General features: G+C 35.5%; 1 protein-coding gene across 1 annotated transcript in view; it reads right to left on the reverse strand.

Annotated features, from left to right (window-relative positions):
• Positions 1 to 27,072, reverse strand: part of WDR72 (WD repeat domain 72) — a 96,324-nt gene that overhangs the window by 30,332 nt on the left and 38,920 nt on the right. Inside the window, exons 14-17 of the mRNA XM_009906445.2 lie at positions 18,374 to 19,191; positions 16,079 to 16,170; positions 14,638 to 14,720; positions 9,476 to 9,587 (exon numbers count right to left, since the gene is read on the reverse strand). Coding sequence (XP_009904747.2) covers positions 9,476 to 9,587; positions 14,638 to 14,720; positions 16,079 to 16,170; positions 18,374 to 19,191 — 1,105 coding nt within the window. The remainder of the gene's footprint in view (positions 1 to 9,475; positions 9,588 to 14,637; positions 14,721 to 16,078; positions 16,171 to 18,373; positions 19,192 to 27,072) is intronic.

The following is a 27,072-nucleotide window of genomic DNA, read 5'->3' on the forward strand; positions in this document are numbered from 1 at the left end:
TGGATATAACTTTGGGCCTTAACATAAAGTATGTACTGAAACATTAAATATGAGGCAGACATACGAGAAGAAATTGCCGAACAACACACTTAAGTATCAGACTTTGAAAGTAATTCTGTGGTGGTAAGTCCTATGCACCATCCAAATATTAAATACTATTTCTAGTAGTAATGTTTATCTGTTCTGAAGCATCTTTATATGAAAAGTAACCTAGACTCTGAACTAGGTAAGATGTCAAACATCAGTGGATGTACTAAGGCTTCTAAAAATGCATGAAGGTGCAGAAGTGCGTGCAGACATGAATCACAGAATCACAAAATATACTTGGTTGGAAGAGACCTTCAAGATAATTTAATCTAAACTTCAACCCAGCATGAGCACATTCTCCATCCTGAAACTGAATAGTTCTGCTGATGTATGTTCTACATGGTGATGGATATCTGCCTTCGACTGGTTCAACATTTTCTCAATAGGCAAAAAAGGCTTCATTTGAGTTATTCCTAATTTTTGTTTGCAGCGACTAATGTCTTGCTCTCTTATTATTAAAGATGAGCCCTGATCAGTAGTGTTGCTCTGCTGGGCAAGTGTCAGCTAGCCTCAGCTTCAATACTAATAGTGAAGCCCTGTGTACATAAAGTAGTTCTGCCTTTCTGTGTGCTGCTCACAAAACGTGTAATAGAAAATTTCCATCCTGCTGAAAACTATTAGCAGTAGTTTAAAGCAATTTATCTTTTTTTCTGCAAGGATTTTTTTTAAAAAAAAACAAACAATACTATTGAAGAATTACACTTGTCTTACTGCCAGGTAATTATTGCACTACTGTTTACTTCAATATTTGAGTTGATTTAATATTGTAATTTCCTTTCACATAAGTTAGGGGAGGCAGATATTAGAATAGAATAGAATAGAATAGACCAGGTTGGAAGACACCTTCAAGATCATCGTGTCCAACCTATCATCCAACACCACCTAATCAACTAAACCATGCAACCAAGCACCCTATCAAGTCTCTTCCTGAACACCCCCAGCGACGGCAATCCCACCACCTGATCGGGCAGCCCATTCCAATGGGCAATCACTCTCTCTGTGTAAAACTTCCTCCTAACCTCCAGCCTAAACCTCCCCTGGCACAGCCTGAGACTGTGTCCTCTTGGTTCTGGTACTGGTTGCCTGGGAGAAGAGACTAACCTCTGCCTGACTACAACCCCTCTTCAGGTAGTTGTAGACAGCAATAAGGTCACCCCTGAGTCTCCTCTTCTCCAGGCTAAGCAACCCCAGCTCCCTCAATCTCTCCTCATAGGGCTTGTGTTCCAAGCCCCTCACCAACTTTGTTGCCCTTCTCTGGGCACTGAAATTCAAGGACAGGAAGATTTCAAATACAGTTATAGCCCAGATTCAAGAATCAACTCAGTATCTGCTAAATGATTAAAAAATATAGGATTTAAAACTGGGAGGCACATTGCTTCACATTAAAAAAACCCCAACTTGAAATAAATGCTATTCTGATCACATACAAAAAGACTAGATGAGGCATGGGAAAAAAATAACCGCACACTACAGATTGGACAGTGTGGACAATGAACAGGAAAGAATGTGGGCAGTTAAAGATTCTGAGTATTGCTAGGTTAAAATCGTAGAGGGACAAACTTCAAAACATAACCTAAACAGTGTGGAAAATGGTAGGTTTTGTTCCCTCTACCCTTTTGGATGAAATTAAGACGGAATTTTGGATGAAATACATTACATAGACACAGCCTGATGAAAACAAAGTATGACATGCAAGAAATGAAAACATTACATTGTAACTTAGACATTTGCTTTCCATGGTATGTTTACACCTCTTCCAGTTCTAAGGGAACATTTGGGAGGCTTACCCAGGGCTCTGTACACAGCAGGGTTCCAACTAAACTGTGAAAATTACCAATACTATGCTAGTAGCAAGGCTGAATGCTGCGTTTGACCAAGAACAGCAACGTAGGCAGAGACATTCAGAATAAAGAAATAAGATGTGACAAGAAGTGTCTCTTTAAAAAAACCCAAACAACAAACAGCAAACAAAAAAGGAAAACAACAAAAAACAAACTAAACCCCCCCAATAACCACTTACAGTAGAATACAGAGGAGGCTAGGCTTGCTCCAAAACAGTTGGGGGTGCTACTTTAAACATAGAGTATTTGCAGCTACTTTAGTTGTTATTTTGAAGGCCCAACTCAGAACCAGCTCTCAAATCCGACCAGGATTTATGTTGTATTTTGCCTGTACCAAATGAACTTCTAAATAAACAGCAGAGACTAAAACCAAACCAATTATAATTTTCTCTGTTCTCTATTAGCATCCCCCCAGACCTCAAGACCAAGAAAAGCACACAGAAAACAAACTTGTCTAAACAATACTGTGTATTGGAATTTAAAATACATGTCATCCTTCCTACTTTCTTGACCAGTGAATTGTATCCTTCCTAATGTTTTGGAGGAGTCTGAGATGGCGCCTGTACAATTTGATTTTGTGTAAAAATACACACCAAATCTGATTTCTGCTACATTAAGGAGTTCTCTGGTAAAATATATGACGCATGGAATGAAATAAACTGTAGTTCTAGAGCAAGTTTTTAAGCTTCCTTCCTTTAGTACTTGACCACTAATACTAAAGACCACTGGATCAAAATACAGTTTTAATTGTATATATAGGACATGATACAGTGGTATAGTTAAACCACAGGTTAGATGCTAAAATATAACATTGATTTGTATTCTTTTACTGGAAATATTTGTAATATGAGAGTAGGATCTAATACACTTATTTTTAATGCATATTCAGTACAGAGGAAACCTACTGCTGTCACCAGCTTATACTCAAAGTCTATTCAAACAAATGCTAGATTAATTGGCTGGCTGTTTCAACAGACTAAAAATGAGATTACAGCTGAATCTAAGTCTCATTAATAGTGATGAAATCTTGACCATACAAACATTTCTTATACTACTTCTTGTTAATGCATGCACAAAACTGGGCTCCCAGAGAATTTTTTTAAAGCCACCTGAAGTAAGTCTAACAGTTTAATGAATTGTGTTATATGCAATAACTTATCCCAGAACAGAAAATTTCAATTCTATCCAGAAAGCTTTTTTTGTTCATACTGGCTGAAGTGATTGAAGTACTATGAACAGAATGGACAGCGAAAAGAAATTTTATTTTGTGGATCATTTTTAACATCCTGGTTCTTCAGGTAAAAAAGGAAGTGTAAGATGGGAATGCAAAGGAAGAAAATAACCTGGAAGAATCTCTGTGGAAGACGTAACGTGCAACAGGTGAAGAGGGTTAAATGGGAAAAATGTAAGAGATGCCATACAGGAAAATTTTGAAGTCAAGAGTTAAACCAGTTAAAAAAACAAACAAACAAAAAAAACCCAAGAAAATATAACTGTAGTGTTTGTTTTGGATGTTGCTCTAAAACAAATGTATGGAAACACTTCACAGATTACATAGCAACAGAGAGCTTTGATCAGTTCATTTTGTGAGGCTCAGGACATTTCAGTTCGTACATTTTGTAGGATCCATGTATGAAAAGAATTCCTGAAGTGTAAAGGTTTCTTCATATCAACATTTTCACTTTTACCAAAGCTTCCGATTACCTCATGACAAGTCTGATTGTCTGATTCAGATTTCAACTTAAATGATCAGGACTCTACTTTGACCTAACCAGATCAGACCACAATATATTTTGCAAACATCATTTTGGCATAGCATAGAAATGTTTTTCTTGAGAAGAATTTAGATAGGTTCACCATTACTAAGAGCAACCTATTAGTCCTGTTGCACTTGCTTTTTGGCCAGTGGAAACATAAGGTCTTGATTTTCATATGCTAAACTAAGGATACTTAATCTCAATATCCTTGAAAAACCGAACTATGAGAAACCAGCAGGAAGTACTATTGGTTCCTTTGAAAAGCAATACAATCTTGGAAAAGCCTGTAGAATACATCACCTTAGGGTTTTGTCAAATATTTGCATTACAAAACCCAAAACCCAAACCAAAACAGAAGGTAAAATTTGTCAGTTTAACAAATAGGATACAAAGACAAACCTATGATTTGATTTCCTTTAGGGTATCTGTCATAATGAAAGGTGCTTCCTATTGTCTTTGGGGTTTTTTTTCTCCCTGTTTTTTTTTTTTCCCTGACAATAGAACTATCTTTTTTTTTTTCTCCATGTGATTTGACTGTGCTAAAAAAACCCAAAACCCAAAGAAACCAAACCAACCAACCAACAAAAAATACCAAAACAAAACCAAAAAGACAAAACCCATGCTGTTGGAATACAGGGATTCTTTTCTTTGTTTCTTTCAATCCAAACCCATACATGCTGTGTCAAAAGTCTCTTGTGCCCTTGTTGCAACTAATCTCAATCATCTTTACTATACTAGATATGGCAATAAATTATATTCTTGATTTTTTCAGTCAGCAACTAGTTTCCCAATTGTGATTTCCACTGGAAAACTGGTAACCTTTTTTACATGTTCACATTGTTATGCTTCCACAGTATTTTTTTCCTTCTCTATTTTCCTAGACTTTTTACCTCCCATTCCTTTGTATCTCATTCTGCTCTTTTCTTTAGCCTTTTCTTCTTCTGTTCATCAGAAATCCTTCCATAAGTTTCTCCTCTTCCCCTCACTGACTTAATCCCTGCTTATACAAGAAGTCAATCCACAAGAGAAGAGATTTCCCAAGAGCTGAACTGATAACTTTCATTTTCTGGCTATGTGGATTTCTAGTATCCCAAAGAAATGTCATCTGCTCCTTTTCCCAGATTTTGCTTGATTGCTGTCTCCATGTCGGATAAGGAACTCAGCAAGACAAACAGTTTCAAAGACTGAATATGGTACACACATCACAAGCCAAAATCCAAATTCTTTTACTTTTTAAATAAAAGAAATTTAAGGGTATAAGGACAGCTGGATGTTTACCTGAATGTAAAATTGTATGCCTGAACAACTTAGATGTTCAAGATTTATGGGCATGTAGTTTTTCACCAGAACACAAACAACGCAGGGAACATCACGCTTACAGAAAATTAGCACATGAACACATTTGATGCATTAACCCCTAGAAGTTATCTCGCCAGGAATCATGCAACCAAGGACAAGTTCTCATTGAAATCTTGTGCATAACATGTGTGATATCAATAGTTCAAATGGACCAATGCTAAGTCAGGGCTGTCTTTTGGGGTTTCTTTTTTTGCATGTTTACATAGAGTCAGAATGGTTTTTTTTTGCTAATATGAAAAGTGGTAGGTTGGAGCAAGATGACAGTATGAGCCAGAACATCCCTTCTCCTTATCATCACTTCCTTGACGAAAGCTTAAGGCTTTGCAGGCAGGCAAGAAGATTCATTTGCTATACAGAAACACACGGTCACAGAATGACTTCCTAAGAGGAGACATGAAAAAGTTGCTGCAACAGGACAGATTTCTGAAACCCAGACAATAGAAGTGTTTGAAACCCTCGGCTGCAGGTCACTACACTTTCCTGGTGAACAGAAGCTGTTATATCCCGCCTTTCATTGATTTACCATTACTGAATGGATTCCTCATTTTAACAAAACATTGTTATATTCCAGATAAGTCTTTGCCAATTCTTTACACTAACCTGTGGAATTCAATGGCCACCATTAATTTCACTCCAGTATTTATCAGCAGCAGCTTTTTTTTTGGTGAAAGAACCAATTTATTTAATTGAATAGTTTAAAGAGCTCCAAAACCACACACAAAGATGAGGTTATAGCTAATAGCTTTGCAATGTACTTAAAAGCATGAATTATCACCAGCTTCTTAAATACAGAATTTTTAAGTGCAAATCAGAATTTGTTGCAAACTTGTCTTAATGGTATGATATTTTTACATTTAGATATTTCACAAATAAGAAAGGCAGTTAAAATCCTATTTTGTATTTAGAAATAAAGCCTGTACACTTTCTGCTTTCCTTTGACTTTTCCAGTTTTTGGCATTCCTGAAATATCACATACAGCAGTTCCCCAGTTTAATATCTGAGCACAAATGCCTTAAACAGGCTTATCCTCACAATTTTACTCACAAAGGTAAATACATGCAGTTCTTCACATTCTAAAACTACCAAGGCACACAATTTCAGAATAACTTGTGTGCCATAATGCTGTTTCAGATAAGATAGCTTGGGCTCCCTGAACATTAGAAGAAATGAACATCCAAGGATGGCACAGAGGAAACTGTTTCAGTGCAGTAGCTAAAAGATCACAGTCATGTATGTAGCACAACTGGAGATGAGAGAATCTCATTTCTAATTCTTACCATTGCAAGTGTTTTGAGATTTCCATGAAAAGTGAAAAAAAATTTCTGTAGATGACTCACTGCAGAATGTCTTGAGGGTAGGCAATGAATTTAGAGAAGGATATGGGTTCAGATTAACTACAGGAGGGACTGTCCAATTTTTTTGTAGCCAATCACTGGGCTGTTGACAGAGAACAGCAGCATTTCTCCTCCAAAGTTCTGCACATGGCTGAGTATGGACTAGATATATACGTGAGAAGATCAAATACTACAAATGAAAAATGAATGAAGAATGCCACCCAATTTAGTTCCTCTTAGTTTATGCAAAAGAAAGTGGACAAATAGATCCTTAAGATTTAAAAATCATCGCCTCTGACTCAGATGGCAGTGGAAAACAGGACCACATTGACAAACTGTTAAACGGCACCGTTAACCTGAGATTGCCAGCATTTAGGAAAAAGGCCAGAAGGGATTAAAGCATAATGTCCCTTTCCAGAATTATGATAGCAAAAAACTTAGGGAAAACCCTAGCTACTTTGAAGAACTGAAACAAAGCTTGCAAAAAATCAATGCTAAAATTGCCATTGGTATGTTTGGAAAAGGTCCAGAATGATTATCTCCAACATTAACAAAGAAATTGCAAGTGTTTGCATTTATATCTCTCTTTAGCAACAATAGGAGGATGTCCTAGGACAGAACACACTTAACTCTTTCTCTGGCATGCTCTACACGAACAGCTCTTCTAATTCCCTATCTTTTGTTTCTGGAAAAATATCTTACAGTTTGGGGGGTTAATTTTTTTTTTTTCAATTTGTTTTTTCAATTGACAAACAATTCTGTCTGTGTGAAAGCTAACACTAAAATATGGCACTTCAAATTATTCAGCAAGTGAAGGTGTTGTCTAAATGCTATCACCCTTAGCCATGAAGTTAACCATGCAGGTACCTCATAAGGAGTAAGGAGCTCTGTATAATGTACTATAAACTTTAAAGATAATAAAAACCGAAGATTAAACCCTGAACATTTTGTTTCTCTTTATAAAGACAACTTCTAATGACTTCGGAGGTTAAGTGTCTCCAGAGCAAATCTATGAATTCCAATTAAGCAAAAATGCAATACAATACCATGATGATGGCAGATAAGATTCAGATACTTTTACTTTGGGTCAGATTGTATGATCCCAGACTTGAATTATTAGTTAAAAACCTGAAACAATATTTAACCTTTATCTGGATGACAGCTATTGTACAATGCTTAGAGTATCTGACATACATATCAGATGTACTACTTAAACTAGATATAATTACTTGTCTTAGTAATTACACTGGTTCTGGACTTAGTCCTAGATTGGTTTTTAGTAACTTCTGCTTATCATTACATGCCACAAATGGATTGACTCTTTAAACATAATAGAAATCGCAAAAAGATATTTGTTAATTTCTGAATGAACTAGAAAATTTCTGCAGAAAAATACAAACCAAACCAAGTATATTTGTGCTATTTACATAGATATACACATAATGAAACAAGCTAAACCATGAAAGGAAATGAGAACAACAGAAAACTAATGTTATGTACTCGTAGCACAACGTCTCTTTCTTAATCTTCCTGTATGTTTTTAGTATATTCCCAAATACTTTAAATTGCTGAACAATGATACATCAAAAAAATCACTCTGATGTCCAGGATATATTTATATAGTTCAGGTCATAAAGTATGAGTGCCAAAAAACACCCAAAAATGACAAATGCAAATGAGTGCCCTGCTTATTCTAGCCAAGCAATTTTCTTGTTGTTTGTTAGCCTTCAAGGTCACTAACAAAATGACAGTAAAAACCTTTTCCTAGACATACAAACAACCAAATTCTCCCTTCAAAGACTGGAAAGCTCATCTAAAATCCCCGAATTCAAAACTTGTGTGAGCCTTAATACTTAGAATTGAGTAACACAATTGACTACTAGAGTCTTGTCATCATTCTAGTACTACATAAGAGAAATACTTTTTCTTCTGCTATAGAAAATTTTGAAACAAACCTGAAGGCCTACATGGATCTGGAGTTTGCAGATACCCTCCATCTGCAAGTTCCAGTTATGTTTCATTTTTTGTGACCCATTTAGACATACCACACTGAAATACACCTTGAAAATTCAGGAAATCTGAATTCAAGCCCATATATGAACTTCACAGCTGGAGATATTTTAGTTACAACACATCTTTTTCCAAACCACACACAAATAAATGATTCAAACCAATCTTCAGTGTAAGCAAAGCTCAAACTCATACATGGCAATTATTCAAAGTGGTTTGAATTTCACTATATTTCAACAGTCCAAATTATAGAAACACCATTTTGTTTCATGGCCTGAAGCAAGAATCACTGCTCATTTTTAGTATCCTGGAACAAGCAGATCGGTAGCAAATTTTCATGACAGACACACACACTCAATAAGATTATAAATTAGTTTCCCAAGAGAAGGCACACTAATAAGATTGGATCTAAAATTTAGGTCACTTAATTTTAAGACTCAGCTAATGGGCTGGGGAAAAAAAAAAAGAAAGTATAACTTCATAACATAAATTTAGGTTCAGTGTTTTTTACCATAAATATTAGCACCACTGTAAAGTTGCAAAGACCTAACTGCAAAACACATTTGATATCTCTTGCAGGAAGGTTATTCCTACAAGAAAAATAAAATATTCTGTTTCACTTCATGAAGTCAGAAGATTTAAACAATTAATTTTTAGTGCAGCTAAAGTTCTGACGTCATTGAAAATACAAAGTTCTAAAACTTCTTTTCAATATGATTTATTGATTGTATTTCAAGCACACTGTTTCCTATATTTGCAAATGTATTTAATACCAGAACTATTATACAATCAAATAAATGCTTTCTTATCTTCTTTAACATTCAGAAATGACAAGAGAGTGTTAAAGTCCTTTAACTCCTGGACAACCATGTGAGGAAACTCAGCCTGATAAGGACAGCAATAGGACATTTGGCTTGTCTTACACAGAAATAATGTATTGTGAACTCATACTCCTAACTTGTTCTAAGCACTAGAGAAAGTTCTTCTAAAAGAATATACCAATAAATTTCCCACCTATATGGCAAAGAAAAATGTTTAATGTATTACAAAACCCTCTCCTCAGTCTTTGGCAGAGGCTGCAACTTACCATTTCCATTCTCTACTATGGCCAATGGCTCTCTGCAGATTGCCGTCTTTCTCAAGGTATTCATAGTCCTTTGAACTTCTGCCAACAGCACTGCTTGCATTGCCTCACTAATCTGTCATAAATGCAAATCATTATTGGGTGGTATCAGTAGTTCAATTATTTATCTAAGCACTTGACAATTTTAAATAACTACTACAAAAGTTTAAGACCGTCCCAGTGAATGTCATTACAAAGTCAACACTGATATATTTCAGACACTGCTAATCATGTGTCTCTACATCCATATTGGGAAAAAATGTTAATTGGATAGCAATAAAATCATGCAAGCTGTTAATCCAACAGCTCCCTATTAATTACACATTCATTTTCATTAATCTCAAAACTTGAATCAGTTGTCTACTGCCCACTTCACTTTCAGGTGTCACAATAATACACATTAGTAAACCACATGGTGATAATGACTACTAAGAAATACCCTAATTATTTTTCTATCATGTGCAAAAATGCTTCAGAGACTGAACAAGGACCTGGTATTTTGATTTTTTCTTTTCTTTTTTCTTAGAATTTTTGATGTCTAGTCTCTCTGTGAAAAGCTTCAATTGGTAATGCCTTCAGAAAACAAATACCATTTTTCCCCCTCGGGAAAGCGTTCATTCTCAAATACAAGAATTTGTTCAGGACAATGCACTCCACCTCAATGGAAATATGAATTCAAATTGAATATGAAAATGTTAAGTTTAATGTTCCTAAACATTTTATATTACATTTATATTATAAACAATCTATAAATATTATTTTGGTCTAAGATGAATTGAAGTTGATATGCAGGCTCCCTCAAACTGCCTGGAAGAGAGACAATTTCATCTCACTAATCAAGTACAGTGAATTCGTGCGCTGTCCTCAATCACATTTCTATCTGCCCTTGTAAATTCAAATCATTAAGCAGAACAAAGGCTGTAGGTGTCCTTTGTGACAAAATCCTTTATTGTAGACAAGTATAGCATAGTCAGGTTCACGGTGTGGAAGTTCACAGCGAGTGAACCCAGCCCTATGTGTTTTAACATAGCACAGATCTTTATCTTGTTATAATAGCACTTTATTTTACAGGGCAAACCAAAAGCAGTTTCCAATTCCTCACATCTGTACAACCCTAAGCTTTGGGGATTACAGATCCTGACTTTACAGCAGACTCCTACAATATATCTACAATAATTAAGAAAGAAAAAGAAACACAGACATCATGTCATTGTCCTGGGAAAATGTGTGACCAAGAAAAAAAAAAAAATCAAAAATCTTACAAAGGTGCAGGAAAGAATTGCACACATTGTGGTTTTCATAGTGTTCTGACCTGCTAAGAGCCTGTCACAAGTCTGATCATTTTCATTGTACCAGTGCTGTGTATGCCAACTAGGCAGCATTTGTAATGTGCAATCTCCTCTAATATCTTAAAATGAAACAAAAAATGATACAACATATATTTGTATATGCACTTGTACATCTCTGTGTGCTACCTGTCTATGACTTTAATTTGCATTTTCACAGTGCTCAGTGTGGCTTCATACGCCTAGTTTTGTCCTCTCACTGTGTCTTCCCGAAGAATTCATATACTTTGTCTATCGTTATCACCAGTTTTAAGGATCTCCAGAAGATTTGCCTGTTTCTAACCTAAAAGAAACCTATGTGAGAATCTTTCATTTTCTCTGATGGTTTAGTTTCCACTTTATCTTGCATCCTTCTGTATTACATGTTTATTGGCTATCTTATTGGCTACTAATGTATGTGTATACTTCCCAGGATTACTATTCTCTTTATAATGTGTGGGTTTAATGTGTGGTTACTGCTCAGGCCATAACCTCTACAGGGCTGAGCCTTGAAGAAACTGCCTCCTAGATGCCTTTATAACACAGTCACATCGGTGAGCAAACCCACAAAAATCAAAACATCAACTTAGTTGCCTTCAGGTAGAGTCAAATGCTGTAAAAACAACTACATTCAAAGCTTGTTAGAGAAATTACTGTAAACTTGGCTATCAGTAAAGAGGGTACTAGCTCACCAGTACGACTCTCTGCAGTCACCTTAACATGAAGTGGTTTATTTGAAAGCAAAGTCCTGTGTAGCATCTCTCAGATTCATCACAACTTACTTTAGATATTAATGGAAATGAAGTAACTGAAGTGGAAAAATATAGGTGCACTGCACAAATCAATAGAAATAGATGAGAATGTCCCAAGACAATTCATTCCTCTTAAAAATCTCAGCTCTCCTTTCACAGTGTCTGTCTTTCTGTTGCTGAAAGAGGGAGGCTAAAGCAACTGCATTCCTCATGCAGATGATTATGTTAAAGATAGAAATATGACATCAACAGTTTTCCTAAGGGGGGATTGTGCCCAATAGGTAGCTGATAAGAGAACACAAATTTGTTTTGTAAGAAAAAGAAAAAAAATATATATACTGCAATGTCAGGATGTTGTATGCTGAAGCAGTATAAACTATATTTCTGATGATGTTTCTGAATTAATACATCCAAATTCTAACAAGGTCTTGGGACTACACAACAGGACCATTTCAAGGCTGCAGGTGACTCACGTCCTGGTAACTCAGAACAAGTAGGAAGAGATATATGACTCCTACTGATCCCAAATGCATTAGCACTAAATCTGATAAAGCATGGTTATTTCTATGCAGGTGTGTCACAGCACAGAGCCCCAGTACAGCCATGTAACAGAAAGGCAAACTGCTGCAGCCCCATAGACTGGGGTGCATCCTGTGAGTATGACAGATCACCCATATACTGTCATGTAACTAAAATCTTTGACCATAGATACAAAGACTGTACACTTAACATTTTGATACTGGAACTACTGACCATTAAAGTTTAATGCAGAACTCACTACCATCTTTAATATTGAATTTCTGAGAAGACAGCCAAAGAGACAGAGTCATTTATTCTGTTTAACAAATGGTTGTCCAGCTCAGGGAATAAGATGTATTGTAGAGGAAGCTTACCTGGTCTATAACCATTTTTAGAAGAGACAAAGGACTTTAGGAAAGTCAACCTAACAAGAGCTAACTTCACTCAATAAGGTTTAAAAGGATCTTAGAGCAAGAAGAAAGGAAAGCGAGTTACTTCTTGCAAAACGTTTTGATTGCACCACAGTTTGATTATTCTAACTTGAAGTTTTATTTAAATGTTCACCCTTTCAGCAAAAAAAGTTCCATAAAGCTGCAATAACATGGTATTATTCTACCAAAAAAAATAAATATATATATAACCAAATACCTATAGATTAAAGAATAGGTTATTTTAAATATGGAGTAAAAAAAATTAAGGGTAGACATAAAATAACTATTTCCTCCCACAGAATGGGAGAAGGGCAACAAGCAGCTATATGTTAACTGAAAGAACATCAAAACACATGAAGATGATCTTTCACTTAAAATTATCTAGGGGGGAAAAAATCCTAGAGAAATTTTTTAAAATATAAGGCTGAAAAAGACCTCACTCAACCCTTCAACAAGACAGTCAACTGCTGATCAATCATTTGCAGCAGTTTTCTTCTGTCTCCTTGTTGGCACAGAGTTTGTTACAGAGGAATCACTAAAGGGCAAGTCCTTTGGGTCATGTCTTAGAGTTGGTATGTAATTTTAAAAGTTTAAAAGCAGTGTTGTTTTGGTGAACGTACATAAGTGCTTCACCAGGCTGCTCAAGATTAGTAAGGTGGCTACAAGTCTGTGTCAGCATAAAAAAAGATTTTAAAAAGTCATCCTACTACCAATGAAATCTATAATTTTGTATATTTGACTAGTAGCTGAACACCCATACCTATTTTTGCAGACTTGAAGTGTGAATCAGTTACTCCACACCATCTTTCTGAACACTAACCTCCTGTAGTAAAACAGACCACTATTGCATAATCTGATCAGCCAGTAAATTCACTGGAAAATATAAATACATAGATCTCACATAATCAGCTATACTACAAATCCAAGTTTCATGGCTATACAGCTCTAGTCTATAACGAATTTCAATGACTGACCAGCAAGAGACTAAGTGGAGTTCACATGACAACTGCAGCTATTGAAAATGAGGTCCTATATTTGATTACTTTTATTAAAAGGACTCAAAAAAAGTAAAAAACAAAACAACCCATTGTAAGGGAACAGGGAACAGTTTGTGAGGGAAGAAGAATGCTGAAATATTATGGAAGATGTGCAGAAAGCGGGGCTATAATACAAAACTGATAAGCTCAAGATAAAATGCCAAATTCAATTGAAGGTGAGGATTTGCCAAAACCATTACTGTCTAACAGAGCAGGGGACTACCACTGCAGTGTGCTGAGCACCTTAGCTCTGGAAAATATTATTCATACTTGGAATGCAGCACAATTGCACTCAACTTTAAAAGCAACATAATAAACTTGTAATACTTTTATCCCTTTTCTGGAGTAAAAGTTCCTTGTGGTCACAGCACACTGTCTTGAGTTTCATCCTCGCGAATATTAACTTAGTCAAGCAACCAGACAACTTTATTTAAATGCATATTTCCAAAATGAAAAATGGGCCCTGAATTTCACTGTTCAGACTATTTCACAGTTACCTGTCAACTCTTAAGAAACAGCAATTTATCTCTCAAGACATCAGATTCTTCACTAACAATAGGCATGATCTTCATCTGACCTAGGAACCCATAACTTCCTTTTATAAGTAATACTTGAAGAGTGTTCTAATAACTAAGGACTCAAGATTAATTACTCATCCCTTTAGGAAAGTATTTTCTGTTTCTTCTGTAATACCACATTGGTATATGAAACTGGCCTGATTTTGGCCTTTATTTTCATGGGCCATAAAATAGCATTTGTAAAGTAAATTACATCTGTTTGTTAGAGAACTCATTGTTAAAGCACATACTATGAAAAAGATCACCTATATGAAAAACTAGTAGGAGAGTTACTTTCCCATATCTAAATGTATTTTAAGGCAAAATAGTTTCATGAGTGTCATGCTTCATGCTGACATAATAATCTGCTTTTCACAGATCTGATTTATGTAATAATTTCACTATAAATTGGTTACTATTATGTTACACTGCATATTCCATATACTATTACAGCCAATGGTACTTAAGGATTACATTACAACAACTGACTCAGGCTATTTTCTACCTTTATAGATTGGTCACTCCAACAACAAATGAGTTTCAGCAATGAAACACTCCCAAAGTCCGAGGAATGATACCTACTTTTACCTGAAAAACACATACAGAATTTATGAACTGACAACATACATGGAAGTACACAAGTAAAATGATATTTAACATTTTAAATTTTTCTCTTCAGCAACAAACTTGAAAAGATCTGAAATAGTGTCATTTCCTCAAATGGTTTCATCTGATGCAATAAGCACAAAGTGTTCAGACAAAATACAGCTGTATTTTTGAGCATTTACTCTTGTCAAAAATCAGACTAGTCTCTTAAAAATGTTATTTAAACAGAGTTCTGATATCCCAGAGAGTATGCTTTCATCATAATTTTCTACAGATACTGAGAATACTTTCTAATTTGGACTACTTAACTACGGATTTTAGTAGGCAAATTCTAAGATTGCTTGAATATGTGTTTCTTCAACGGTAGTGTAGTTTTTTTTAATCAAGAACAGCAAAGCCAATATAGTACTTCTCAACTAGCTTTGTCCTCTGTCTCAATACTTCTGTTTCATGTCCAGGTATGCAAAAATGCATTGAGGACTCCTGTCCTAGTTTGGTTTTGTTCCCATTTCTTTGCACACACGTAAACGTACACAAAGTCCAGAAACATCAGCAGTCTTAAGATTTAACATTGTCTGTTCAGCTGTCCAGTCTATCCTTGATGCTAAAGAACTGATCATTCCTAAAACATCTGAGAGACCTGCAAGTCTCACATATGATTTTGATTTTCAAATCCAAACAGTTGCATGCACTAGGAGACATGGGATATGAGTTAGATTATGGTAGAAGTTTCAGGTCACTCAGTTAGTTGCATACTGTAAAGAAAAACTTAGACTGACTTGCAAAAACAAGATTGGCAAATATCCTATGGGATATTAATGTGAAGGGATTATTTATTCTACCCTAAGCCAAAAGTCTAAGGGCATTATTGAACAATCAAGATGCCTCTCATATTACCAGGGCAAGTTTACTTGAAGGGCTGTATATACTATTGGGCAGGCATGTAATGGTGATAAGGGAGATGGGAGAAGGAGAAAACTGCTACATTTCTGTTTTTCAGATTGCTAGAATCTTTGCTTTTAGAAACTCAGATAAATGTTTTGCCATCACTGAAAAAATATCCCCGATTCCAGTGTTAAAGTTCACATCTTGTTTGCATGCTTTTGCGATATTCACAGAAGTTTCTCTATTTGCAAACTCGACCTCAAAGCTAAAGAATATAAGTATTTTTAACTATTGAAGTGAAATTATTCATTTTAGCAACAGAAAGCATGAGGGGAAAAATACACAAACAAACAAAAAAACCCCAACCCTCCAACCCACCAACCAACCAAAAAAACCCACCAAACCACCAATTCAACATTTGAAAGCTAATATTGCCATTTTCCCCATATACTTACTGCTTGGTAACTCTTCATAAAAATTGGGGAATGAAGGTGTTATTGCTTCTATATTCCACCATTTGTCATGTATGGATTCAGATTTCTGTGGACTACAAGAATATTAAACTAATAAATAAAACCTGAACGTAAATGTAAAACCCTTATGCCTTAAGGTAGGATAATTTTTTTTCCTTTTTAAGGTAGACTCTCTGCTATCAATGACTACCAAGAACAATTTAATTTCTCCTCAAAACTCACTTTCATTATTTTGCCACCATGGTTCTTTTGGTACAGGAATATCAAAGAATGCCATCTGTATGTAGGAACTTCACATTTGGCTCAAAACTTATTCTATGTTGCAATAAAAGCAAAACACAACAAACCCCAAACAAACAACAACAAAAACAACAAATAAAAGGTGAAGAATTGAATCAAACTATTATTTTCACAAAGGACTCGTGCTGTTTTCTCTTCTGTTACATAGGAAAAAAAAAATCAAGGAAACCAGCAGCTTTATTTTACAGGTTTTCCTTTTTTTTTTTTTTAAGCTAATAATTTAGAATATTATTGTAATACTTGAGATTCCAACAGATAGTTACAATTTAGAAGACTAGTGTGTATGTCTACTGCTCTTCTGTACCTTCTCACTAATTAACCCAGACCACTAACCCCTTTAAACAAAGGGTATGCAACCCTGCACAAACTATATTTAGGTACCATTAGAAAATAATATTTTTCACCTTTTGAATTTACTACACTTAACACTAAGTCACATTTTAAAAGCCTCACAATACTAATCAGCTCTGGAAGATTTCAGCTTTGGAGCTTTACATTGCAGATATAAATCTCAAAAGGCAGGAACAAACAAATTCTTTGAAGACCCTTTCTTACTGGCTTATTCCTGATCCCATCCCACTTTTATAAACTGACACATTTCACTGCAAGTTCCTTTATTTCCACAGGCTGGGTCAATGTGGGGGAAAAAAAAAGGGGAAAAAGAAAAAAAAAGAAAATTAACAGATGCACAAACACATTTATGAACAAAACACATTTACAAACAGCTTCCAGACTCAGGTCTATGTCCTTCCAAAGCCATGTTTATGAGTATTGGTCTGACAGCACATGCTTAAAGCATGTCATTCACTGTTCACTGTTTTCATATTCTACATGTTTCATTTCTCCAATCAAAGAGCTAATAGTTTACAGAAGTATGTGTCCCAAATCCAGAACACTTATGTCTGGGAACAGTGTAGCACAAGATAAAATGCAAGCACAAAGTCCTTTCTTGCATGGAATTAATGTTCAAATTCAAATCCTGGGACTAAGCTTTCACATAAAAGCTTGTGTTGAAAATGGACCAGTAGGCAATATTATTAGCAGTAAAAGTAACTACATTTGTCCTGTGAGATCAGTCGTATCTCTTGAGATAAGCTGAATGCCTAGAATTTAGTAGAAGATGCACAGACATTTGCAGCATCAGGATCAATACTTTTTGTACCCCTTCTTGCCTCTGGGCCATGGCATCACCAACACTGAAGTCAATTTTCCCTAAAATGCTAAATACAGACCAACCTAGATTTGTTGAGCAACAAAAGCTTGTGGACAATATCCATTGCCTGATTAGCATGCTCTATTTGGCTTGGTCAAATAATGTCAAGCATGCTTTTTTTCCTTTAATGCTGAAAAAGCATTTAGTCAATACATTTGTTTTGACTAACATAAATGTTATTTGGGATGATTCTCATAACAGAAGGGCTGATAAGGCATTCCCTTCTCAGTAGCTGCCAGTATTACTGGGGGCGTTGTACTTCAGATAGTGTAACTAGGACAGAGTGTTATTGTCTCATGTTTTATTTATCTATGAAGCCAAGGGTTTCACGGTAAAGGAAGCATATTGCTTACAGAATAGAAGTTCAAAGAGAGCAAATGTGCTTAATGTATGTTTGACAATGTGCCTGAAGAGACCTCATTATTCTACTTAGTTGAAATTGTGAGGAAAAGAGCAATCTCTTGAATAACAAGGTGTGGAGCTGGATAACTTCTTGTTCTGTTGAAAACAATTCTTCCACCAGTTCTTATCTGCTAAGTAAAAAAGAATATAAAGGTGTTTAACTTCATCCTGATCTACTTTTGTCCAAAGAACATCCTACAAGAAAGTTCTAGAGGAAAAAAAATAGTCAATTCTAAAAAGCTCTAGAGAGGGAAAAAATTTAAATAACAACTCTAGCATATAAAATCCATATTTATGAAGTGTTTCATATTTTTCACTTTTGAACCACTACAAAGGAAGATTCATAATAAAAAGGCTCTTACCTTTCAATTTCACCTGTAACTGCTGAAGGCATGTTAATTATCCTGTTGATTAAAGCAATTCTGCTAACTAAGAAGGATACTGTTTCCAGCTCCATTATTCCAGAAACATTATTCTCAGGCCCATCCTTCTTTCCAGTTTGTCCTTCAGTTGCAGCCAGGTACTTGTTTGATAAGTCAAGCACTCTTTTTGAAAACAAGTTGACTGCTGCATGTTCTTCTAGCACATCACAATCAGTACATTTCCATCCTGGCAACATTAATGATAGGTGATTTTCATTCGACACAAGTCCAAAAGAAACAGGACACTGAAGCCTCAAGATATCTAAGTGTCTAACACAAAGATTATCTACTTCTTTATCTGCACCCCACGGAAAGAGACATGACAGAAACAGTTTAGCTGTATCAGTGGTGATATTCATGTCAATGTTTCCTGATGTCTGCATTCTAATCTTTCTCGAACTCTTCATTTTTTTCTGTCTTTTCATGCCAACACTTTCGTTCAGAGGCTTAGCTGCATTATTGTCTTTGCAGACCTGGTTTGGACAAACAGAATCTACTTGCCCATCCACTGGAGATACGGAACCAGCAGTTTTATTTCTTTTTAATGTCAGTACCCTTTTCTCAACAGTACTTTTGGCTCTTTCTAGAGTTTCAAAGTTGTGGAATGAATTTGATGACTTTAATCCACTGAGTTGAGATGACAGCAGAAGTTCCTCAAGTCTCTCCAAATCAAATAAGAGAATATGAAAGTTTGCATTGTTCCATTTTGTCTTAACTGGTAAAATAGTAAAGGGCTGCTCACTGCTGGGATCAGTTAACTGAAAAAAAAAAAAATTAAGCATACAAACATAAACCCATATTTTTCTTTTTACTTTTCAAGATCAAAATATCATCATAGAATTGCATATGGCATAGACCAAGCCTATTAATTCCATTAAGTTCAATTTAATTGCATTTATTCACTTCTTACTAAACAAAAGGGATTTTTGTCTAAATAGCTTAAGGTACAGAGAGACACATGCATGTAAATACTGTAACACCTTCAATTATAGAGCCATGATGTAGATGGCCTACATCGTTTTATGGAGAACAGATAACCTCTAAGTAGAGCCTGTGGAAAGAAGGAAAGAACAAGAATAAACACAAGAATGAAAAAAAATATTCATATAAAGCCATGTCAATGGAAGACACACAGAGACAGGAATAAGAGCCTAAGGAAGAACAAATCAAGAGGGAGAAACTCCAAAACCTGTACTGTAGGCCTTGGGGTATTCCTACACACAGAAAACATTCCATACTTGCTTTTCCCCCCCTCTCAGTTTCCCACAAATACTTCAGCTCTGCCTTGGCCTGCTCAACCAGCTAATTTCCAAGAGTCTTTAATGAGACAGAACACAGCAAGCTTTCTCAGATACCATATTCCAATCAAGATCCACTTACAAGAATGAATTTTCTGTCTTACACTGAAAATTCAGAAGAAAAACATTTCACATTCCTTATGCTCTTTCCCCCATACTCCTCTCTGTGTTTGCATATTCACAGCATGAGAGAAGTTTTGACAGAACTTCTGCGGGCTTCAGAAAGCAGAAAAGACTTACTATTGAGGTCACAGTAGAATATTAGCCTTTTTTGCTGCATCTTTACTTCTTTTTTTATTGCAAAAGGACCAAACCTATATACCACTAAATGAAGAGTCTGTAATAATAATGCTACTAGTGAGTTAATGAGATTCAAAAATTTAAAAGGATGGTATCTGTTGCTAAAACCCATTTTTCTTTCTTCATTCTAGCACCATGAGCTTCTCAAAAGAACAAAAATCCTATTATTTCTGTATGCAACTAAGAAATGTCAGAAATGGAACTAAATGACAGAGTTGAATCCTTAAGTACACACCAATGAATTTCCATTATAAAGACCAAATTACTTGGGTTTTTTTCCCCTCCAACAGAGACTCCAGGTAAGCTTGTAGAAGAGAAACTGATGGTTTCTTTTACAGGAATCATTACGCTGCACTAGCAAGTAGCATTCTATAGAAGGACCATCCAATAGTAAGGTTATGTTCTGAGATTGTGACACATTTCGTAATAGACACAGCAGGATTCTGATAAAGAGGTATCTTTAACCTTCAGGGTAACAGCAGTTGTGAGGGAGTATAAATTCCACATTGATGCTTTTGCCCTTTTCTTAAAGCACTTAGGACTTGTTTGTTTTTATTGTGTTGGATAAGCCTATGCTCACAGCACTGTGTTCACTCCAACTATTTCACCTTTATGAGTGAGCATGTATGATGCAGAAAAAGAGCATCAAGACGCAACTTTTCAGCCCAGTGACGTTTTTGTAATCATTCTGGCTTCATATCAGAAGTGATACTGACTTTTCTAAATTACTATGTTAGTTTTCATTTTCTTCAGATAATTAGAAATAATCCACTAATGCAAAGAACTGTTTCCTTGGAAAACAGCTGAATCTTAAATGAAACCAAGTGTTAATAAATAGGGCAACAGCTGGCTTTAACTTGAATGCAATTTTGATTAACTCATCTATCTAAAGACCACTCACTACCTACCTCCTTTTACATCTAGGATTTTTATAGGATTAGCTGTTTTTAAAAACTGTTTATATTGTAGTTATGAATATCATGAGAAAAAAAAAATGATTCTCTGTAAGTTATTTAACTACTTATTTTGGGGTAATATTATAACTCAGCTTTCTGTTATTTAAAGAATGATGTTCCCACCAGATGAGGATGCACTCTAAACACATAATCTTATTTAAAGATCTCCATAGGGAGTCATAAGTAAGAGATTATAACTGCTTGTTCAGGTTTTCTTTTTATCCCTTTCCTTTTTCCTTTTTAGAAAATAGTACATTGTAGTTAAGCACTAGGATTATTTTAATCTTTAATTATGCTGTTTCCTAACACACAGGGAGAACTCCATGGAATGCAAACACTGGAATTCACAAGCTAGCTCTGATATTAAAAGCTATTACAATTTGGCCTATCATTTTCTCTGTTCTGTATATTTATATTAGGTTGACTAACATTCATCTAAACAAAGCAAAATTCTGTGACAATCTATTGAAGCATCTGGTGATGCTACTGTGTACAAAGTCACAATAAACATTTATTTGCAATATGAATGCTTATTGACATTGATCCTAAAAGCATCTACCAAGTCATCTCAGCTCTCTGCCATAAGCATTTCATTCCAGTGAAAGAAGGTAGACAACCAAAGCTTTAGACATATATGGACAAGATATTCTCTATAACAGAAGATGGCAGAAAAGGGAAGGAAACTCCTAAAATTAACTATGAACTAAAGAGCTGGGAATAGCATTTGATGATGGATACTGAAAAATACATTAACACATATTTACGTTCTATGCTGTGCCTTTTCTGAAGTTTTGGAAGTAACCAAAATCCAAATCCTACTATATTTTGATAAATATTAACATTAATATTTTTTCAGATGTACATAGTAAGAGTTTAGTAGCTTGCTGTCAAAAGATAGGCTCATGTGAATAGTGATAACAAAGCATGACTTCTCTCTGAACCACAGTATCCAAGTTTGAGACCTATCTGACACATACTGAGACCTGTTCCCAACACAGAGGATTAATGAAAAGATCCCATTTTCTTTCTTTTCTGACAATTTTTACTCAACTCAGATTCTATTATCAAAGGATTGTCCTTCAAACCCAAACTGCTTTAGAAGATATACCCAAATATCAAGCCATTTAAGTCTTGCTTTTCTCACAGTGAATTTCACAGTGTATGAATACAGAGGTATCACTCAATTTTGCAAATTAAAATGACTGCCATGCTATGATATACTGAACACAGCCTACAGCTTTTAATAATCAACACTTTGATAGACAGTGCAAAGGCATCTTTTCTAGTTTATTATTGCTAGTTTTAAATTTTAGTTTTGACATGGCAAACTTTCTGCTTCCCTATTTATAGTCCTCCTTCACCAGCAGTGTTCCATCTACTTTAATTATTTTGCCAAAAAATTGAGAAGACATTTTCAATTATTTACATATATATACACACACACATATATATATATACACTTTTATATATATATACACACACACTTATATACATATATATATACACACACATATATATATAAAAATAAATCTGCTGGAAGAGAGGGACAACCTGACTTTTCAGAGCTTCAAGTCATTTTATTCAGATTTTGAATGCTGATCTTGTTGTCCAACTGTATGAATATAAAGTAACTACAAATTTTAAAGTCTCCTGCTGTAGTTATGAAAATTAGTAGAATGTGCTATCTCTTTGCTTGAGCATCACTAGCAGTACGTTTAACAAGGAGTTACTCCAAAGGAGGTGTATGTTAGCCAAGCAAGAAAAGTTTAGCAATAAGGTCATATTTTCATACAGCGTAAAAATTATCACGTTCAGGGCTAAAAGCAGTTGTTTATTGTCATAATACAGCTTACCACTGGGTTTTGTTGGAGACTGAAAAGTAGGAAGCACTTTTAATTATTTTGCCTATGCATGCAGTATTTCAAGATTAATCTAAACAGCAGTAACAGCCATTTGAGTTAAAATCTTGGCTAGTCCCTAACAAAAGCTCATGAAGCTTCTACAATTATTCAATCTTAATTTAAACATTTCCAAATCCCAAAGTAAAATAGCCTATATTTTAATTTTGTTAGAATTAACAAATCACTGTCTGACGCTAAATACTTTAGTATTGAGACTTTGTTCAAAATAAAACTTTGTTCAAAATAAAACCATTTGTGTGCCAGTAACATTCCTACTTAACAACTGGAACATTTTTATTGCTTGGAGAGATCTCCTTGGTAAGGCTCCCTATAATGTGTTCACCTGTAAGCTTTAAAAAAATGCAGGAAGTCTGACTACAGACTAAAATTATATCCTGAGACTCATGGAATTCATGCGCATTACGTCTGACTGACAACAGAACAAACTGTCTACATCCAGAAAAGAGCAGGATTCAGAGAAGCTTTGAAGTGGCAAGCTGTATTCCATGCATAGCAACTCTGATCTCTGTAATCGCTCCCTAGTTTGCCACTGAGGATGTTTGGGTCAGGACAAGAAAAGAGCTGGGACAATAGATTACTTTAGTTGAAAGCTGTAGGGCAAGGAAGTTGCTTTCTCAGCTTCTTTTTCTCCAAACTAGACAAGCCCTAAGTCCTTAGCTGCTCCTCTTCGGACATTTCCTTCCAGCCCTCTCACCAGCTTTGCTGCCCTCCTCTGGATGCATTCAAAGGACCTTCATACCCTTCAACGATGGGGCAAGAAACTTTGATGACTCACTTCAATTGATTTATTCTGGAGTGGAATCTCTTCCTGCTCCTCAACTTACCAGTCTGTTCTAATTCTTTCCTTCTCCCTTTACGTATCCTTACCAAACCATGCTAGCATCCAAGAATTTTTTTTTTTCCTGTATCTATAGGAAGGTGGAGGCAGGGGGCTCTCCTTACTGTGGCCCCCAAATACATCAATACATGCCATTATCTTTAACAGGTTTAAGACAGACATACCACATAAAAATTTCATAGGAAGCACAATTCAAGTGTTATTTTACCTAGTTGCCTTCTCATCTCTAAAGGCCTTTTTCCACTGGGATCCAACCTGTTCAAGGAACGCTATTCCACTTAAAATACACACTTCCATTAGCTGGCAGGGATTCCCATACTGTTTCAGCTCCTCATATATGTGTACTTTTTCCCACAAACCAGCTCTCTTTACCAGATGCATTCTATTGTGGGTTTTGTGCTAAAAACAGATTTGACAAGAATGGTCTTGACGTTCATTTTACATAGAGGAAACAAAGTGGCAAAATCACATGGCAGATCTTTAGAAGGCAAACCAGACTCAAAATAAACTTAGATGTCACTTTGATACTACTGAAATGAAATTGCTCAGTCCTGAGTGTGGGTAGTATCAACTTCTACATAGAAAAAGTGCTGACGTATTAAATGTGATCTGTTCTCACAGACTTTTGGCACCATTGTGCTCCCATTTTATCCCATATAAAACAGGATAAGCAACAGAAAATTGTCCCAGAAGTTCCCAGTGCCTGCAGAATGAATCATGCTGCATAAAGTATAAATATGAGCTATTTTCCTAATTCTCATCAGTTGTTTTATTTTTTTAATTGTATAATACTCAATTGCGTTCCTTTGTGCTTTCTTTTGTGAGAGTGCATTTTGATTAATGCACAAAACCAAAAAAAGTAGCTCCCAGCTTTATCCACTACTTGCTGCCTCTAAAAGCTCAAAAAAGTATTAGACAAATTCAACAATTTATTTTAAGGTGAAATTTTAGTTAGGATTCAGGTGTGGGTTGTGGGGGGTTGTAAGAGAGCTTAATTGAAGTATTGTCAAAGAAGACAGGAATATTCTTTCATTAACAGAAGATGCACTGCTGCTGATTATTTGATGGTGTGGGGGGATTTTCTATCTCTTAATTGTCTAAGGATTTCCAGCAGATTTATTCTTTTCTATTTTGACAGCCTTAGGACTGCTAGTTTTTAAAACAGGTCCACTATAACATCACACTTAAGTATATGATAAAAATCTGTCAGATAAGGAAGACTTCCTCTTTTAAGGAATAATTAAGTTCATTATTAAGTATACTTACTATAAATAAATCTGCTAATTTAATCAGCAAAATACCACCATCCTATTATCTGCTCATGTGTATTCAATGAAGACATTCTGTGAACAATTTACTTGTACTTCACCTTTTGAAACAACTGGTTTTAAGCAAAATCCAATATGGCATCATTAAAACCACTGCGTCTTACAGTCTTGAAGCAGTTTCAAGATATCTATAGCAATATGCTTATATCAATGTAATTAACACTTCTGTCGTGCTTTACTATAAGCTGACCTTTTATTACTCTACAAAGACACAAACTTTAAAGAGCACTTAACATATTCTGAGTTCACTCTGTAGCAATCAGTAACATTGACAATAAACAGGATTCTTTGGTTGTTTTTTCAGAAACTAAAATGTGAAAATCTAAAAATCAGAATTGAACAAATGGACAGAAGAATCTGTCAACCAAAATGTATTTATGGCTTACAATTTTCTTTCTTGATCATACCAGTCACTGGGATATCAATAGAAGTTCAGAGCTCATGGCTTTTCTCAGAATCACATCTCATCACTGGTCTGGCTCCAGGCTCACAAAAAAATAAGCACGCCACACCGCTGCTTGTAAAAGTTATTTAGCTACTCCTGCTCCATCTCATTCATTTGTACTTCATGGAGCTGGAAGAACTGTTTTAACTGAAGCATGGCTACCACACCTAGGGCTCTTAAACATTAACTTAAATTGCCAATGACAGCTCTATTCTGTTCTTCATGAAGCTTTATCCTTGGTGCTAGGGAGTAACAATGGTGTCTGGATTTGTGTGGTTTGGGTTTACATTTTTGTGTTAAATACAGAATAGTATAGTAAATGTAGTAACCTAGACAGTTTTTCTTTATTCTTTTTAAGGAAAATAGTAGCATTACATATAACATAAGAGAAAAGAAAAATGTTTGGGAGATATATTTTCAAGTGCTATCTCATATATAGTTTTGCAAAATAGGAAACCTGTAATTGTCTCATGGAATTTGCTCAGAAAACAAATACATAAACAATGCACAAAATGGCTGGCACAGTGTAAATTAAAGCATTAAATTCATTTCTAAATCCTCTGAGCCCTCAGTTGCTAGAGATGGTAGTCGATAGTAGCAAAAAAAATTGCCTCCTTGAAATGTGCTTGGTGGACAGCAGCTTGATGATTGGCAGCACAAATAGAAGACAAACAAGAAAGCCTTCAATCTGCAGCTGATGCACAGGAAGAACATGGGGAGCTGAGTTTACAACAGAGAAAACATTACCAAGCTAATGGCACAGGCAATCATTTGACCACCATGCATCTCTGATAGCAGCAGGGCATCCATTTTCAGTTAAGTGTTAGAGTACCTTTTTGCTTTCTCTGACCACTGCAGGGGTAAAACAACCTAGTGCGTGAAACCCACTGACTGGTAATAAATTACTATATTGGATACTTTTTGTTTTCTTTCAGCAATGACTTTACTGTGTATTCCTGCTATCATTACCAATTAAAGTGGAGATGGCGTTAGCAAGCTATATCTAACTGCATATCAGTCCCTATGCTCCAATTGCTTTGGCAAGTATCACGGGGTCAAGAGGCTCCTTTGACCTTTATCAGCTAAGTCTCTCTGACCACTCACTATTTGAAGCAATCTCAGCTGAACAGATGGACACTTTCGCAGACTCTATAAAGCTTAGAATATAAAGATAAATGAAATTGTGTTTGGGGCTTCAAACTGGTTTATGAACATAAAACATTGTTAGCAAGTTCCACAAAAAATCTCAGATTTCCAACAGTACAATTTTAAGCTCTGCCATAAACACAACACCTTTTTAAACACTAGGAATTTGGGGGGGTGGGGTGTTGTAGCCTCTACAGATAAAAACTAAAACCTCTATGTAACTTACATTCTAGTTAGTACAAAGTAATTTCTGAATTTAGAAAGCCTAATTTAATGACTTCAATCATCAAAAGACAAGAAGAAAATTTAATATGATGACAGTCAGAGCAGCATGTGGAACATGGGCAAAGAGATTATTCAGTGCAAGAACAGTAAAACAGTTGAATGCTACAGAGGATACTGAGAA

This window comes from Dryobates pubescens, chromosome 17, assembly GCF_014839835.1.
Source record: "Dryobates pubescens isolate bDryPub1 chromosome 17, bDryPub1.pri, whole genome shotgun sequence".
NCBI classification, from domain to species: Eukaryota; Metazoa; Chordata; class Aves; order Piciformes; family Picidae; genus Dryobates; species Dryobates pubescens.